Source organism: Chanodichthys erythropterus, chromosome 4 (genome assembly GCF_024489055.1).
Source record: "Chanodichthys erythropterus isolate Z2021 chromosome 4, ASM2448905v1, whole genome shotgun sequence".
In the NCBI taxonomy this organism is placed as follows: domain Eukaryota; kingdom Metazoa; phylum Chordata; class Actinopteri; order Cypriniformes; family Xenocyprididae; genus Chanodichthys; species Chanodichthys erythropterus.
The window spans coordinates 5,994,907-6,013,276 of record NC_090224.1 but is presented as its reverse complement, the minus strand read 5'-3'; the positions used below and the strand labels follow the sequence as shown (position 1 = coordinate 6,013,276).

The following is an 18,370-nucleotide window of genomic DNA, read 5'->3' as shown; positions in this document are numbered from 1 at the left end:
TAAGCCTATTCTTCCGGCGCTCATCTCACATTTTGGCATCCTCGATGAGGCAATGCCTTTGGGTCATCAAAATGATTATATCATGACCTTGCCAACGTCTGCTGCATGATCTCCTCTCCCCGCCTCCCAGAAACGAATACTGTCACAGGCATACAATGCTCTGGAATATTAAAACCTAATATTGTCTTAGTTTAAATGTATAACAAAGAGGCAAAAATGGTTTAAATTACAGTGACCATGAAACGCTAGCAGACGGTGGCATGAGAGAACTAATAGTTTCTACAAAAGGACCAGGTGGTGACAGGATCAATTCACCACTTCAATTTGATTATGAACCATTATTATTCTTTTAAGACTGCTACTAATGTTAATCATCAGGATATCGTTATCAAAGCAAACCCAAAAAAAGCCAAAGGTCATTATTGTCATGTTAATGTCACCCAAAGTTTCAGTTGTAATGCAAATGTAATAGTGAAGGGAGTAAAATTATATAGGACATATTAAAGCTGTACAATGCCCTGGGTTATTAAACCTGATCCACACAGTATCGCACTGCTCATGATGAAAAGGAAGGCAAAATACTACTGAAAGGATTTCAAACTACATGGCACAGCAGCAGGTGGAAATAGTGGCAGAGCAGCCAAAGCAGGCATAATGTGTTTTTATACGAGCAAACGTACCTCTAACATTTCCTCAATGGCTCGAGGAGCAAGATAAAACTTGAGACAAAAAGGAATGAATGTAAACAAGAAGACATTAGAGGACAAAACAAAGGGAGGAATATAAAGAAAGAGATATAGTCTAAGAAAATGGCGAGTAGAGAGATGTGGCTTCACAAAAAAAGACAGATTTAAGAAACATAGTATAAAGCCAAGGCATCTGACCATGAGACATACAGTGAATGGAGAGCTGGTTGAAGTTTGATTGTTGGATGAGAAATATTATAGTACCTCTTCTTGCGGCCGCCCAATCTCAATCTCTTGGCGGTCTGGGTGATGCTTCAGGAACTGTGCCACATATGTCATGATGGACTTCTCATCTGGCTTATCCACATCCACATCTAAAACATATTAAAGATTTACATTTAAATCCAAAGTTGCAGCAATTTATATTTCTGCAATGAATCCCTGTGTTCAGATGAGGCCCATAATAACTACCTCTATTCAAATACTCCCTTTCTTTGCAAAAAGAAGGTTTGCCATCTTCTTTTGTTTGAATTTTTACCCACTCATTGTGGTTCATTGTTCTGTGGCAAATTTGATTTAATTGATTTTTTTCAGTCTCAGTCACTTACTTTTAGCTTTACCTCCTATCTCCTGTTTTTGTGCATCCATGCATTATCATTCAGCTTAACACACCATGAAATTACCTATTAAAATTTCAAAGATCATATGCACAATATGTTCTTTTGGGTAATTGCAACTTATATATATATATATATATATATATATATATATATATATATATATATATATATATATATATATATATATATATATATATATATATATATATATATATATATATATAATGCTAGTTCAATGATTTGTCAAGTGCAAAATCCTAAGCATTTCTTATGCATTTTATATTGTAACGATTCTTTCAAATATTAAAAAATTCTAAAAACCAGTTTTTGAATATCTATTTATGGTTTTTTGGTCTGTATAAACCACTGTATAACATATATTTACATTTTACATACACTTTTCTATTTTAATATGTTTTAAAATTTTATTTATTCCTGGGATGACAAAAATGTTCTGATCCTTCAGAAATCATTCTAATATGCTTATCCGGTGCTCAATAACATATCTTATTATTATCAATGTTGAAAACATTTGTGCTGCCTAAGATTTTTGTGGAAACTGATTCAATTCTAACCTTTTTCAAGGTACAATATCTGAAAAATCAGGGATATAAAGTCGACATTGTCTGGCAGAGGCTTCATTGATGGTTCCCTTTACAAAAGATCCATGGTTGACAATGTCCCTTGACTCACCGTTTACTATTTGTTCAGTCAGCTTTACCATGGCTAATGGGCCACTAATCGCTTAAATGTCAAACTTCATTTGTCAGATTCCTGGTAGGAAGCATGAGGTAGCTCAGATGGCGTCTGGGAGGTCTAAGACTTAACCCCACCATTAAAAATTCATCAATCACATCCTCTGTGAGTGGCATGCTGCTAATTAGAATTTAAGCATTTGGCGCTTAGAGCCTTGTGCAACACAGTCCAAAATCACATTTGTATCCTGTACATATACCAGCTTATTTTTGAAAATACAATAATTTAAATCAAAAACAGACTCTGCATCAAATCCCTAGTCATGAACTGGATTGGATACTTCTCAGGTGACCAAAAACTGCAAACTTAAAACAGGCACTATAAAAAGCATTTATATTTTTCTGTAGGATTGATCTCACCTTCAGGGTCAAGTATTCGTGGGATGCCCAGTTCTCTCTCAGCCAATGAGAAGGCCTCTTCTAGGTTATCCCTGTTAGGTCTCCTCCAAACATGTTCCATGTTAACCAGATGGGGTCGCAAAGCAAATATGACAGCATGAAAAGCCACCCCTGTGCGCCAGCTGGGGCCAAAATCCTTCACATCGAGACCCAATCTCCTGTAAACACATGCGTAAGTATGTACATTATGTCAAAACCCTGGAAGAATGCAGTCATATGCTTTACTTAGGGAAACGGGATTACAAGAGCAAAGAACAATATATTCATTCAAGCCCTCGCACAGGCACATACCTGTATCAACAATACAGTTCTTACTTTGTTGCAGTGGTCTGGACCCATTTGAGCAGGGCTCTCTTGGCCCCACCCTGAAATGAAAGGCGGGGCTTGCGTTTGACAGGCGGGCTGCTGGTCTCAGTGCTATTGGAGCTTTCTACTGATGAGTTGCTGCTAGATTGAGGTTGTAGGGCTGGTAGATGACTGGTCAACTCCTCTATCTGAACAAGATGAAGAGGAAATTTTGAAAATGTTATTCTATGATTTTGTTAAACTTTGAATTATTAATAGGCTTTGAAATGTTTCCTCTCCTTTTTTACCTGGAAATATAAGATGATGGTCCATATCAGCCCCAGCACAATAGAAGGTCTGCCATCTACCACATCTGTTGTGTTGATGTTAACTAGCTTAATCTGTTAAGCAAAAAAATAAAAACCTCAAGCCATTATATTTAAATACATAGTTCATCCCAAAAAAAAAAGGGGGGGGGGGGGGGGTTCACTTACTCACACTCATTTCAAAATAATAAAACTTTAATTCTTCTGGTTTAATGTTTCCATACATTGAAAGTGAATAGTGACCACGGCTGTCAAGCAAGATTTTTAGTGAATAATGACTCTAGTTTCTAGAAAGATATAGTACTGTATGGCTTCAGAAGTACAGGTGCTGGTCATATAATTAGAATATCATCAAAACGTTGATTTATTTCAATAATTCCATTCAAAAAGTGAAACTTGTATATTATATTCATTCATTACACACAGACTAATATATTTCAAATGTTTATTTCTTTTAATTTAGATGATTATAACTGACAACTAAGGAAAATCCCAAATTCAGTATCTCAGAAAATTAGAATATTATTTAAGACCAATACAGAGAAAGGATTTTTAGAAATCTAGGCCAACTGAAAAGTATGAACATGAAACGTATGAGCATTACAGCACTCAATACTAAGTTGGGCTCCTTTTGCCTGAATTACTGCAGCAATGCGGCGTGGCATGGAGTCGATCAGTCTGTGGCACTGCTCAGGTGTTATGAGAGCCCAGGTTGATCTGATAGTGGCCTTCAGCTCTTCTGCATTGTTGGGTCTGGCATGTCACATCTTCCTCTTCACAATACCCCATAGATTTTCTATGGGGTTAAGGTCAGACGAGTTTGATGGCCAATTAAGAACAGGGATACCATGGTCCTTAAACCAGGTACTGGTAGCTTTGGCACTGTGTGCAGGTGCCAAGTCCTGTTGGAAAATGGAATCTGCATCTCCATAAAGTTGGCCAGCAGCAGGAAGTATGAAGTGCTCTAAAACTTCCTGGTATACGGCTGCGTTGACCTTGGACCTCAGAAAACACAGTGGACCAACACCAGCAGATGAAATGGCACCCCAAACCATCAATGACTGTAGAAACTTTACACTGGACCTCAAGCAACGTGGATTGTGTGCCTCTCCTCTCTTCCTCCAGACTCTGGGACCCTGATTTACTTTCATCAGAGAACATAACTTTGGACCACTCAGCAGCAGTCCAGTCCTTTTTGTCTTTAGCCCAGGCAAGACGCTTCTGACGCTGTCTGTTGTTCAAGAGTGGCTTGACACAAGGAATGCGACAGCTGAAACCCATGTCTTTCATATGTCTGTACGTAGTGGTTCTTGAAGCACTGACTCCAGCTGCAGTCCACTCTTTGTGAATCTCCCCCACATTTTTGAATGGGTTTTGTTTCACAATCCTCTCCAGGGTGTGGTTATCCCTATTGCTTGTACACTTTTTTTCTACCACATCTTTTCCTTCCCTTCGCCTCTCTATTAATGTGCTTGGACAAAAAGCTCTGTGAACAGACAGCCTCTTTTGCAATGATCTTTTGTGTCTTGCCCTCCTTGTGCAAGGTGTCAATGGTCGTCTTTTGGACAACTGTCAAGTCAGCAGTCTTCCCCATGATTGTGTAGCCTACAGAACTAGACTGAGAGACCATTTAAAGGCCTTTGCAGGTGTTTTGAGTTAATTAGCTGATTAGAGTGTGGCACCAGGTGTCTTCAATATTGAACCTTTTCACAATATTCTAATTTTCTGAGATACTGAATTTGGGATTTTCCTTAGTTGTCAGTTATAATGATCAAAATTAAAAGAAATAAACATTTGAAATATATCAGTCTGTGTGTAATGAATGAATATAATATACAAGTTTAACTTTTTGAATGGAATTATTGAAATAAATCACCTTTTTGATGATATTCTTATTATATGACCAGCACCTGTATAATATAATATAATATAATATAATATAATATAATATAATATAATATAATATAATATAATATAATATAATATAATATAATATAATATAATATAATATAATATAATATAATATAATATAATATAATAGTTAGGATTTGTAGAGATCCTGATTCAAAAATCGATAGTGTCAATCAAAGACATTATAGACAGTCACAGGAAAGGTCACACTAACCGGAGATCCTCTGTAGGCCGACTGAAACGGTGACAAAACAAAAGGAAGAAAGATAGAGAAAAGAAGAATAGAGGTCATTACATGCTGTTAACAAAAGTGGGGCCCATGAACTGAAGGACATGTGATAAGAACCCACAGCTCTGAGATAACCCCAAACCCATTGTTATACACACACCAAGGCCAAACCAGCCACATACACAAGTTCAATGAATGACAAATTCACACAAAAACACACACACACACACAATCATAACATCCACTTTCTTAAAAAAACAACAACACAAAAAAACCCATCCATTTACTTAAAATATTGTGTCCCAGATTGGATGTAAAAGTACAGTTCTATAATACAAAACAGTTCTCTACTCTGGTTTCTCCCACTGTGCTCCACAGGGAATAGAGAGAGATGAGAGAGGGATGACAGAGACTGATAAGATGGTGAAAGACTGTAGCTTACGAAATGAATCCTCAGCTCCTTGAGAGATCAGATACACAGACAGACAGACCACCTCAGGAGTGGGAGGCTTAGCTCAGCTTCATTCACTGACAGGCCGCATAATGAAAGTCTGAAGCACAGCTACACAGTAAATGAAACATCTACGTCCTTCTCCCCAGAGAGATAATATGAAAAAATATCCTGTTTATACAGGGGAAAAAATTGGGCTCCATTTCTCCAAATCACTATGGTTTTACTATGACAGTAAACCTCTTTCTTTTATTCTATTTCCACTGAGCTACATCAAAATGAATTTATAATGAACACAGCTCTCTGGAACATTTGATTGATCAATTACAGCATTGAGCTGTCAAATATTTTTCTATGATGACCACTAAACTGGATACACTACCTTTCAAAGATTTGGGGTCGGTAAGATTTGTTTTTGAAAGTGCTCTCCTAAAGGATTAGTTCACTTTCAAATGAAAATTACCCCAAGCTTTACTCACCCTCAAGCCATCCTAGGTGTATATGACTTTCTGATGAACACAATCTAAGAAATATTAATAAATATCCTGATACATCCGAGCTTTATGATGGCAGTAAGCGTTACCAAATGAGTATGAGCTGAAGAAAGTGTCTCCATCCATCATAAACATACAGTATCCCACACGGCTCCGGGGGGTTAATAAAAGCTTTCTGAAGCTAAGCGATGCATTTGTGTAAAAAAAAATCCATATTTAACAATATAAATGTCTCTACTGTCACTTTTAATCAATTTAATGCATCATCGCTGAATACAAATATTAATTTCTTTTTAAAAAAATCATACCAACCCCAAACATTTGAACTGTAGTGTATATTCTGTATAGACCTAAATGTATATCAATGTTTATATATACTTATATGTGTCTATGCATTTTTAATACAGTAGGCCGATTATTTCAATCTTATAATGTATTTTTCACAACAGATCACCTTTTTAGGACTTATTATGTGAAAATGGATAGCTGACTGTATTATCTAACCCTTAATTAGTCCATTTGTTCAGCTTTAGCAACTACAGACAGAAAAAGAGACTCCATGAGAAAAGCACATTGCTACATGTGAGGCACCAGAGACAGATTTATAATATGGTGACTCAGGACTAAACCTCAATAAGGAGAATGATTTCAGTCTGAGGTGTCAAAATCACCTCATAAATCTATGCTGAGCCATCTAGCATGTTCTAACTAATCCATAAATCCTTCATTTGTTGGTGATTTGAATGAAACATATAATATCTTGTCGTTTAGAGTAAGAATTAAACATGAAATGAAGAACTAGGTTTTCCTTCTCTTTGTCTCTCGAGAGACAGTGCTGTAAAGTGAGAGAGCAGTATCAGAGCAGAGCAGAGCGGGGAAGAGGTTGTGTAGGTCAGACTGAGTGGCTATGACCTGGAGCTGTACACCTGAGCAAAGCACACTGGGAATGGACTGCCTTACCCTCCTGCCCTCCAGAAACTTGAGCGCTCTTCCCACGTTAGCAACCCAGTGGATCCTCCTCAGCTTGCGGCCCTGCTCACATGGCTGTCAGATGGGAGAAGATAGCACAGCAGACAAAAGGAAAACGGTGATAGACAAGAGGAAAATGTAAATACCCAGCAAGGAACCGGGAGAATGAGATGAAAACAAACAGAAAAGCAGAAAGAGACAGCAAGAAAGCAGATGAGCAGGATAGTTATAGTACAGAGAGAAAGACAAAAGAGAATAAGAAGGAAAACAAGATTAAACCAAATAGATGGCAAGAGAGAAAAGAAAAAAAAAATCAAAGCGCTATGTGTCACTTGATATATCAGTTGTTACAGCACTGCAAAGACCTGAGGCTTCGCTAGCCTTATGGGATAGCTTACTAAGAATGTGGGTATTCAAATGTGTCTTTGCGCTAATAATGTACAGGGAATATAATGTGTTTTTGGTAATATGACTTGTATTATTATGTTTTCTATCATTTAAAACAATGTCACAATGTTAAAACAATGTTGACTATACAGATATTTAAATAAATGGGACAATTATGTTTGAGTCATTTTTACAGCTAACAAAGGACAATCAAATACCAAAACAAGCAAAAGTACATTTAGCTTACCAGTTTGTGACCAGACAGGACTTCAAGAAGAGCCAACAACCTCACTCCATCTTTAACATCTTCAAAGAGATCTGAGACCATCAAAGGAGGATTACACTGCATGGGGAGGAAAAACAATCTATTGATGATTTTACTTTTTACTTTAAAACATTTAGTATGTATGACAGACAAATAGAACAATATACGACAGATAGATAGAATGATAGAACGATCATTAGAATGACAGAACAATTGATAGAATGATTGATAGATAGAACGATAGATAGATAGAATGACAGAACGATCATTAGAATGACAGAACAATTGATAGAACGATTGATAGATAGAACGATAGATAGATAGAATGACAGAAATACTGATAGAATGATGGATACAACAGTTGATAGAATGATAGAATGGTCGATAGAACAATGGATAGAACTATAGATAGATAGAACAATAGATAGATAGAATAAGAGATAGAACAATTAGAACAATAGAATGATCAATAGAACATATAACGATAGATAGAATGATACAACTATCGATAGATGGGTAGATAGAATGATAGATAGAACAATAGATAGAACGATCAATAGAACAATAGATAGAACAATCAATAGAACAATAGAACAATAGAACGATCGATAAAGCAATCGATAGAGCAACCGATAGAACGATAGAATGCTCGATAGAACAATAGATAGAATGACAGATAGAACAATCGATAGAACAATTGATAGAATGATAGAGCGATAGATAGAACAATAGATAGAACAATAGAATGATCAATAGAACATATAACGATAGATAGAATGATACAACTATTGATAGATGGGTAGATAGAATGATAGATAGAACAATAGATAGAACAATAGATAGATAGTACGACAGAATGACAGATAGTTCTATAGAACGATATATAGATAGAACAGTAGATAGAATGGTCGATAGAATGATAGAAGGATAGATAGATAGATAGATAGAATGATAGCTAGATAGAATGATAGATAGACAGAACAATAGATAGAACAATCAATAGAACAATACAACGATCGATAAAGCAATCGATAGAGCAACAGAACGATAGAATGTTCGAAAGAACAATTGATAGAATGATAGAGCGATACACTCAAAAAATTTATTCTAGCTGCTTGCTCAGTTTATTTCAATAAAATAAGCTGAACCAACACAAATCTTTAGTTTTTTCCTTAATTGGCATTTGCACTCAATTGTATTATGTTAAATAAAATTAAATTTGCAAAATGTTAGGTTAACCTAAACCATTTGTGTTGGGACTACACAAATCATTTATGTTGCATTGATTGAAAGTGGCCAGTGGATTTCTAGTTCCCAGCACGCTTTGCGTAGGGATAGATAGGGACAGTAAATGTTGAAATTAAGTGCTGTTTAATGTGTTTTTAGGAAAGGGAAATACCTTTTAAAGTTTGATGTTATATTTGACATTTAAAAGAGTTTTATGTTATGTTGATTTTTATGAGGTTACCATTATGCTGAAGTGTAGACCTTGTGGTAAGGCTCTGGGTGGCTACATGAAATAAATCTATGTTGTTCTCAACAAGCTTTAACTGTGCTAAAGCCAGTGATGAGAAGTTCTTTACCTGATCATTATTTGCATGTTACAAATGTTTTGCTGAAACCTCTGCACAAGGGCACCAGTCTGAATTACAATAGCACTAGTTGGATCAACAAGAGTGAATTATGTTCAGGAAACATTCACAGAATACGTCAAATGAAACTGGTGCGATCTCATTCAATTAGGATGAATTTTACTCATCAGTACAATTAACCTAGCTTAAGTTCAAATAAATCAGTTCAACTGTGTGGAAATAGGTGTCATAATTGAATTAAGTTAGACCAACAAGTTATTTTTTTGAGTGTAGATAGAACAATAGATAGACTGATAGACAGAACAATCAATAGAACAATCGATAGAATGATAAATAGAACGATAGAATGCTCGATAGAACAATAGAAAGATAGATAGATAGATAGATAGATAGATAGATAGATAGAACATTCAACAGAATGATAGAACGATCGATAGAGCGATCGATAGATAGAACGATCGATAGAATATATAGAATGATAATATGATCAATAGAACAACAGACAGACAGACATATAGATAGTATTTGTTGTGACATCCTGATCATAGTTGTGACATGTGAGTTTGAATCAAAAGCTTTATAGATTTAAACCCGGTGGAGATTCGTGCTGTCGGTCTGTGGCAGTCAAGAGCTTAAGAAGCATCTAAAAAGCCTGGGTAAAGTGCTGATTCTGGAGACGACACAGACTGTCTGACCTGATGAAGCCCTCCACTAATCCAACCACACAGCTCCTATTTACCCGGACGACACATCCAGGATTTCTCTTAAGACAGCAGTCACATGACTGGGATTTGGAGTGGAAAGCAGCCGGGTGCCAAAATCATTCATGAGGAGATTAATATGAAACAGTGAAAGTAAGTGTGTGTGTGCGTGTGTGTGCGAGAGAGAGAGGGGGGGGGGGGGGATGAAATTTAAAGAAAAGAGTGAAAGTGAACAAAGTCAAGAGAAATGACAGTGGAATGACCTTAATTAGAGGCAGAAAGGAGAAATGAATGATGTTTTTTAAAAGATTAATTCTTGAAGCATTTTTGATAGAGCAGGGGAAGGAATTGCTAAGATATTCCAATTAGCTCTAAATAATTCAAAAGCTAATTGGATAAAATCACCTTATAGGATATTACATTAAAAAGAGGCACTTTGAGTAATTATGCAAACTAATGAAAAATAAGAGAAAAAAAACACAAATGCACAAGCAGCAGGGCTTAACAAACTAATTAGCTGTGTCTGGTTATTACTGATGGAAATAGATTGTCACACCAGGCGCTGCTGATGTATTCAGCGGAGTGACAGCGTTTAGCTACGCTAGCTGCATGTTCTGAGTTACCCAATCAAAGTTCATGTGAACATACAAACGCCTGAGGGCCACTCGAACTGTTTTCAATATCAGCCAGAGATGAGAGAGACAAGTTCAATTAAGGATGAGAGTAGGTCAAGATCGACTGAAATTTGTACACCAAATCATTTTTAAAGCACCCAATAACATTAAAAAAAGTAACATTTATTTTATTTTACAGATGGGGTTTGGGGTTTGGCATTGACTTTTATTAGAAATAAAATAAAATAAAAAAATAAAATAAAATAAAATAAAATAAATAAAATAAAATAAAATAAAATAAAATAAAATAAAATAAAATAAAATAAAATAAAATAAAATAAAATAAAATAAAATAAAATAAAATAAAATAAAATAAAATAAAATTAAATTAAATTAAATTAAATTAAATTAAAAATTAAAATTGTTGTTACCAAAATTAAAAAATTTGACTTTAAATGCTTTGAAATATTTCCACTGCACTTAAATTCAGAATAATTTGTATAGTGCTTTCCACAGTGAAAGTGCCATAGAAGAACCATTTTTGCTTGACTAAAGAACCTTTCAATGATCAGCTCTAAAAAGAACCATTTTTTCTTAGTTTGAAGAACATTTTAATAATCTAAAGAACCTTTTTTTTCAATCTGTGGGTACAAATTACAAAATTGAAGGTACTGCTTACAAATCTGTGAGCTGTAATTGTTAAATTGAGGGTACAGTTTGTAAATCTGTGGGCACTGATTACTGAATTTCATAATTCAGAGAGAAACCTGATGGGGCGTTGATATATTTCCCGTGACAAAGCAGGTGCAGCCAGCAGGGTGTCCGGGTGGCTGCTGTGTGCTGCTCACCCATGCTATCTGTCAAACACATGAGAAATGAGCTCATCCTCAATATTGGGCATGCCATAATTAAGCCCTAACCCTGTCTGAGAGGATTTGACAAAATTGAAATGGTGGAGGGTGGCCTCTTCCTTACACGTTCCCTTCCTTTCAATCACACTCCTCTCTCTCTCTCTCTCTCTAGTGGCTAATCAAGTTGAGGCTCTTAGGCAGATTAGTGCTTCAGTCCTGCCTCTCTGATGTCCTTCAAATTTGCAAGTACATGTATGAGTAAAGAGACCTGAGGCGCTGTGCGTCCTGTGATGGTATCTTTTAATGAATCTTTTGGAGTATGAGGATTCCGGTAAATCTTTTAATGCAATGCTGATCAATTCTGTCAGAATTGATTATTGGGTTGAACCAGGATCTTATTTAGGCCTTTGCAATTTCACAAGATGTGCATAGAAAACAGGATACCATTGTTTATACAATTACAAAGAAGACAATTGAAAGACTGGAGCTTTCAAGCTTCCAAAAGGACACAAAAACTCAAAAAAGTTTCCTAAAAAGTGGTCCATAATTACTGAGTTATAGACCTTATGTAGCCCCGCCCCTTTTCAGCACTGCGCTTGCTGTCTTTTGACTTTGTATTGTATTTCCACAGCGATCTTACGAATTTATGAATGAAATGTTCGTTTTAAAATCTTCCTGGTTTTCTGACATTTGTTAAGACATCTGCTTTAAACATTACAATGCTCATGTCATGATAACTCTCGTTAACTTTACAATATACAGAGCTACCGCAAAAATGGAAGAACAAAGACATTATAAAGATGGCTGTGCGCATGTTTCTCTGGTGCATAAGTTCTATATTCCAAGTCTTCCAAAGTCATATCATACCTTAACATGAGAACAAACAGAAATGAATCCCTGTCAATCTTCCCCTCCAGTGAGTTCCTGAGTTAAATGAATCATTCAGACCGGTGTTTTGAACTGGATCAACTGATTCATTCAAAAGATCTATGATTCTTTTATAAAACCGCTCTTTTTATAAAAACAATTCATCCTCCACTTGTGTTCCATGAAACATTACATGAAGGTGAGAAATATGAATGTTTTATTTATGGCTGAATTATTCCTTTAAAAATGTTATACACACACTCCATTACTTACTGATCCATTTGATAATAATAAGGATATATTCCTAAATTTATATAACTTTAGGGCAGGAACCTGTTCAAAGGTTAATGCTTCACTGAATACTGCAAACTCTGCAAATGACAGTAATATGAAAAGCAGCCAGTGGGCATTCAAGTCAACATACGGAAATCTTTGAGGCTTCACTGCAACATTTCAGTCACTCACTACTGAAACTTGGAACTAACAGACCTAATTTACTCTGTTCACACTTAATTACATTTCATTATCTATCATGGACCTGTGGGTGCAACCTCTTATACTCTTTTGATACTTCTATAAAGGAATGAGAGGAGAGACAGAGACGGTGTGTAATTTTCATTCTGTGTTATCTTACACATGTTAAGAATTAAACCAGTGCCTTTGGGCTAGGAATTATAGAGATGGAAAATCACTGCAGATGATTTGCATTAGCGATTTGGTGGTGGGATAGAGGCAGACAATTTGATGAGAAATACCTGAAACCCAAATCTAAACATGCTTGAAACAGCGAACAGTTTCCCTTCAGTTTATCAGTCTATGTTCATCCTGTCAACAATTATAAGAGTTGCATTTCTTCCTATTTGCCACATGTATTCTCAAACTTCTCCCTCAAATACTTGAGAGTGCCGTCACCAAGGCAACGTCATTCAGCAGTGGGATGAGGTTAAAGGGCACCAGCAAAGAAGTGGGAACAGCGGGTGCCTGGGATGGTGTGGTGGTGTTCAGCTATTGAACAAATTATTTGGATTTATGTGATGAATGAATGTAATTGATTCTGACATTTGCAGAATCAGTTCAAATAATTCTCTATTTGCAATTTTAATGAGACAATCTCCATTTCTGTCCTTCCTGCACACATATTTCATGAAAAACGTGTCTCAAGTCTATTGAAGCAATAGTATCATGTCACATCTTTGTCATAAAATAGGACTGCAGGTCCAAGTTAATATACAGTATTTCACAGAAGTGAGTACACCCCTCACATTTTTGTAAAATTTTATTATATCTTTTCATGTGACAACACTGAAGAAGTGACACTTTGCTACAATGTAAAGCAGTGAGTGTACAGCTTGTATAACAGTGTAAATTTGCTGTCATTAATGTCTAAACCACTGACCACAAAACGTAAGTAAGTACACCCCTCAGTGAAAATGTCCAAATTGGTCCCAATTAGCCATTTTCTCTGCCCGTGTCATGTGACTCGTTAGTGTTACAAGGTCTCAGGTGTGAGTGGAGAGCAGGTGTGTTAAATTTGGTGTTATCGCTCTCACACTCTCATACTGGTCACTAGAAGTTCAACATGGCACCTCATGGCAAAGAACTCTCTGAGGATGTGAAAAAATGAATTGTTGCTCTACATAAAGATGGCGTATGCTATAAGAAGATTGCCAAGACCCTGAAACTGAGCTCTAGCATGGTGGCCAAGACCATACAGCGGTTTAACAGGACAGGTTACACTCAGAACAGGCCTCGCCTTGGTCGACCAAAGAAGTTGAGTGCACGTTCTCAGCGTCATATCCAGATGTTGTGTTTAGGAAATAGACATATGAGTGCTGAAAGCATTGCTGCAGAGGTTGAAGGGGTGGGCGGTAAGCCTGTCAGTGCTCAGACCATACGCCACACACTGAATCAAACTGGTCTGCATGGCTGTCGTCCCAGAAGGAAGCCTCTTCTAAAGATGATGCACAAGAAAGCCTGTAAACGGTTTGCTGAAGACAAGCAGACAAAGGAAGACTAAGGACATGGATTACTGGAACCATGTCCTGTGGTCTGATGAGACCAAGATAAACTTATTTGGTTCAGAAGGTGACAAGCGTGTGTGGCGGCAACCAGGTGAGGAGTACAAAGACAAGTGTGTCTTGCCTACAGTCAAGCATGGTGGTGGGTAGTGTCATGGTCTGGGGCTGCATGAGTGCTGCCGGCATAGTTCATTGAAGGAACCATGAATGCCAACATATACTGTGACATACTGAAACAGAGCATGATCCCCTCCCTTCGGAGACTGGGCCGCAGGGCAGTATTCCAACATGATAACAACCCCAAACTCTAAACTTGCTAAAGAAGCTGAGGGTAAAGATGATGGACTGGCAAAGCATGTCTCCAGAACTTAACCCTATTTGAGCATCTGTGGGGCATCCTCAGACAGAAGGTGGTGGAGCACAAGGTCTCTAACATCCATCAGCTCTGTGATGTCGTCATGGAGGAGTGGAAGAGGACTCCAGTAGAACCTGTGAAGCTCTGGTGAACTCCATGCCCAAGAGGGTTAAGGCAGTGCTGGAAAATAATGGTGGCCACACAAAATATTGACAATTTGGGCCCAATTTGGACATTTTCACTTAGGGGTGTACTCACTTTTATGGCCAGTGGTTTAGACATTAATGGCTGTGTGTTGAGTTATTTTGAGGGGACAGCAAATTTACATGTTATATGACAGGGTGGATTCTCTTCTCTATCTCTCTTCAATGCAGGTCACTGAAAGCAAAACCTTGATTTCTGAGTAAGATCTAATCCATCTTAAGTTTTCCTTTGAAATATTAATAATTTGCCAATATACCATTCAACTATCACTCAATGATACAGCAATGTTATTATTGTTAACTACATATAAAACTATTAAAAACTGTTTTCAGTAATTGAGATAAAGCTAAAATAAAATATAAACATTAGATGAAAACATTAGATGAAAAGGTGCACTATGTAATTTTTTTGTTCAGAATTAACACAATTAACAAAAAGTCAAATACATCATCAATATTTTCTTCCAAAAAATTTTTTTGTGCTGATTCACTATAGTAAGCCTATTATAAGTAATGTTGGGGAAAGTTACTTTTAAAAGTAATGCATTACAGTATTGCGTTACTCCCTAAAAAAGTAACTAATCACATTACTTAGTTACTTTTTATGAAAAGTAATGCATTGTGGCAAATGTTAGGGCCCTTTTACACCAAAAGTGAAATGAATAAGCCTCAGGCTCAAGGAAATGCATATATACACCTGTACAGTAGAGGGCACAGCTCAAATAAATCTTTCAGCTGTGCTGCCATTCTGGATTAAAGAAGAATAGGATACAGGAGAATGAAGTTCAACACTCTCATTTCTAAATCTTATATAAAGTAATTTTTGCTTATTAGTATGTTTGAATTAGATCATTGAAGGTCAGCAGCAAAGAAATTGGTTAATAAAGTGAGATTAAATACATAAAGTATATTTGTGTAATTTAATATAAATATCCATAAATAGAGAAAAGTTGCTCCAGCTACTTTGACATGTGTAAAAGTTGACATAAACGCCGAACAGAGGAGAGTCTGCTGGCAAAAAAAAGAATGTGACAGAGCTTGTAATAAAACAAGAATCAACATTGGCTTGGCTTTTCAAAGATGGTGGGAACTGAGGGATTTGAAATGTTGTAAAAGTAATGTGGAGATGTTTTTATTACTCAACAGGTGAGTAAGTATTTTATTGAACAGATAAATTTTCTTATGTACTGTAGCTCTCTAACAGAGTTCATTGTTATGCATTATCTGTTGTGCAGGCCATATTCATCCGCACAGTCAAGCAGAGCCAAAGCACAGCCAAAACAATGTTCTTCCACAAAATGCATGCTTAAAAATAACTTATAGAAATAAAACTTCTAAAATTAAAATGAAACTGAAAATAGAAAAATAAAAGCTAATTCAAAATAATAATAAATACTATAATAGTAAACAAATAATACTAAAATAACACTGCAGTATAAAAAAATGAGATAAATTAGATTAATTTAATATAAGCCAGGCCTATACGGAATGTGCTTGTAAATATTCTTTAAAATGTTCATACGTCAGAAAGCATCCTGCCTTGCAGAAGCTGTTTAAATAGGTATGGAAACACTAAACCTAAGGATTTCTGTCAGTGAAATAATCAGAGCATAAACCAATTCCTGTCGTCTTCAAGCACACTGATGCTATGAATCTCACCACCAACTCTAACTGACAGGTCCAATATGTCCATGACAGATGGTAATGAGCAAAGAGATAAATAAATAACGGCTAGAGAGTGTACGAATGTCAACTCTTCTGTGGTTAACATTTTACGCTGGAGAGGTGCTGGTGTGCAACCTGATACAAAATACGCATTCCCCACAGATTGATATTTCAAATGAATTTCCTGCTCCTCGTCACAGAAGATTAGTCAAGTCAGGTCTTGGTGATCATACTGGAATTATCTGGAGTGGCAGCTAATTAAAAGCGGCTTGACCAGTCACTATTTACACACAAATCAATAAGCCATCAAGCTATTATTACATGCAATATCATAGCCAAATGCTTGTGTCCTGTTATTCTTGCAAATTTATACAAGCACCTGTTTCTCTGTAAGCTTTTAATAATGTCCCTGTTGTGATAATGGAAATTCAAATGATTTAAATGAATATTCCGGGTTAAATACAAGCTCAATCAAAACCACATGTGGCAAAATATTGATTACCACAAACATTTTTTAACCCTTTCTTCTGAAAAAAACCCAATGTGGGTTATACTGTATACCCTTTACATTTCAAATCCTACAAAAAGCAGCCCTATTTAAGTGCAATATTACATGAGATACATGTGTGACAGCATCTATTTGTTGTTGTAATGTTACATAGCTGTCTATAAGTAATTCCTGTCAGCAGACTGACTGCACCCTGGTAAAATGAGGCACAGTAATCTAAAGAGGAGATTAAAGTGTATGTTCATGTTGGACCTGGACTGGTGCCACTAGTCTTGTGACAGATTAATACTGCAATGTGGAGAGAGGTGGTTAACAACCTTCAGGTGCTTTTTCTTTCACACATGAATGGATGTATGTTGGTTCAGAAACCTCACATGACTCAGCTCACCTTTGCCAGATGAGAGTTGATCCATTTTGTGAAAGTTCGCTTCTGCACAGCTTCCTGCTCATCTAAAGGAAAGAAAATAGAAAGAAATCAGATCATAAATCTTAAACATGAGACATTACTGTAAGATCTATCAAGAATCGCTTGGTTATTCTTACAGAATTATAAGGTTTATTTAGACTGACTGATTATCAGTTTGACAAATATCTTTGACCAATATTTACACCTTTACACTCATTTGGTTATTGGTTCTTTAATATTAAAGGGTTAGTTCACCCAAAAATGAAAATTCTGTCATTAATTACTCACCCTCATCTTGTTACACACCCGTAAGGCTTTCGTTCATCTTCGGAACACAAATTAAGATATTTTTGATGAAATCTGATGGCTCAGTGAGGCCTGCATTGCCAGCAAGACAATTAACACTTTCAAATGCCCAGAAAGCGACTAAAGACATATTTAAAACAGTTCATGTGACTAGTTCAGTGGTTCTACCCTAATGTTATGAAGCGACGAGAATACTTTTTGTGCGCCAAAAAAACAAAATAACGGCTTCATTCAACAATATCTAGTGATGGGCAATTTCAAAACACTGCTTCATGAAGCTTCAAAGCTTTATGAATCGTTTGTTTCGAATCAGTAGTTCGGAGCGCGTATCAAACTGCCAAAGTCACATGATTTTAGTAAACGAGGCTTTGTTAGTCATAAGTGTTTTGAAATTTCAATGGTTCACCACTGGGGGGCGTGACTTTGGCAGTTTGAAACATGCTGATTTGAAACAAAAGATTTGCAAAGCTTCAAATCTTCATGAAGCAGTGTTTTGAAATCGCCCAT

The 18,370-nt window shown here is 36.3% G+C and overlaps 1 protein-coding gene across 1 annotated transcript in view; it reads right to left on the bottom strand.

The window, feature by feature from the left end:
• syne1a (spectrin repeat containing, nuclear envelope 1a) overlaps positions 1 to 18,370 on the bottom strand; it is a 166,535-nt gene that overhangs the window by 123,619 nt on the left and 24,546 nt on the right. Inside the window, exons 2-9 of the mRNA XM_067383839.1 lie at positions 17,540 to 17,601; positions 7,760 to 7,855; positions 7,117 to 7,200; positions 5,197 to 5,217; positions 3,054 to 3,146; positions 2,776 to 2,954; positions 2,422 to 2,618; positions 951 to 1,060 (exon numbers count right to left, since the gene is read on the bottom strand). Coding sequence (XP_067239940.1) covers positions 951 to 1,060; positions 2,422 to 2,618; positions 2,776 to 2,954; positions 3,054 to 3,146; positions 5,197 to 5,217; positions 7,117 to 7,200; positions 7,760 to 7,855; positions 17,540 to 17,601 — 842 coding nt within the window. The remainder of the gene's footprint in view (positions 1 to 950; positions 1,061 to 2,421; positions 2,619 to 2,775; positions 2,955 to 3,053; positions 3,147 to 5,196; positions 5,218 to 7,116; positions 7,201 to 7,759; positions 7,856 to 17,539; positions 17,602 to 18,370) is intronic.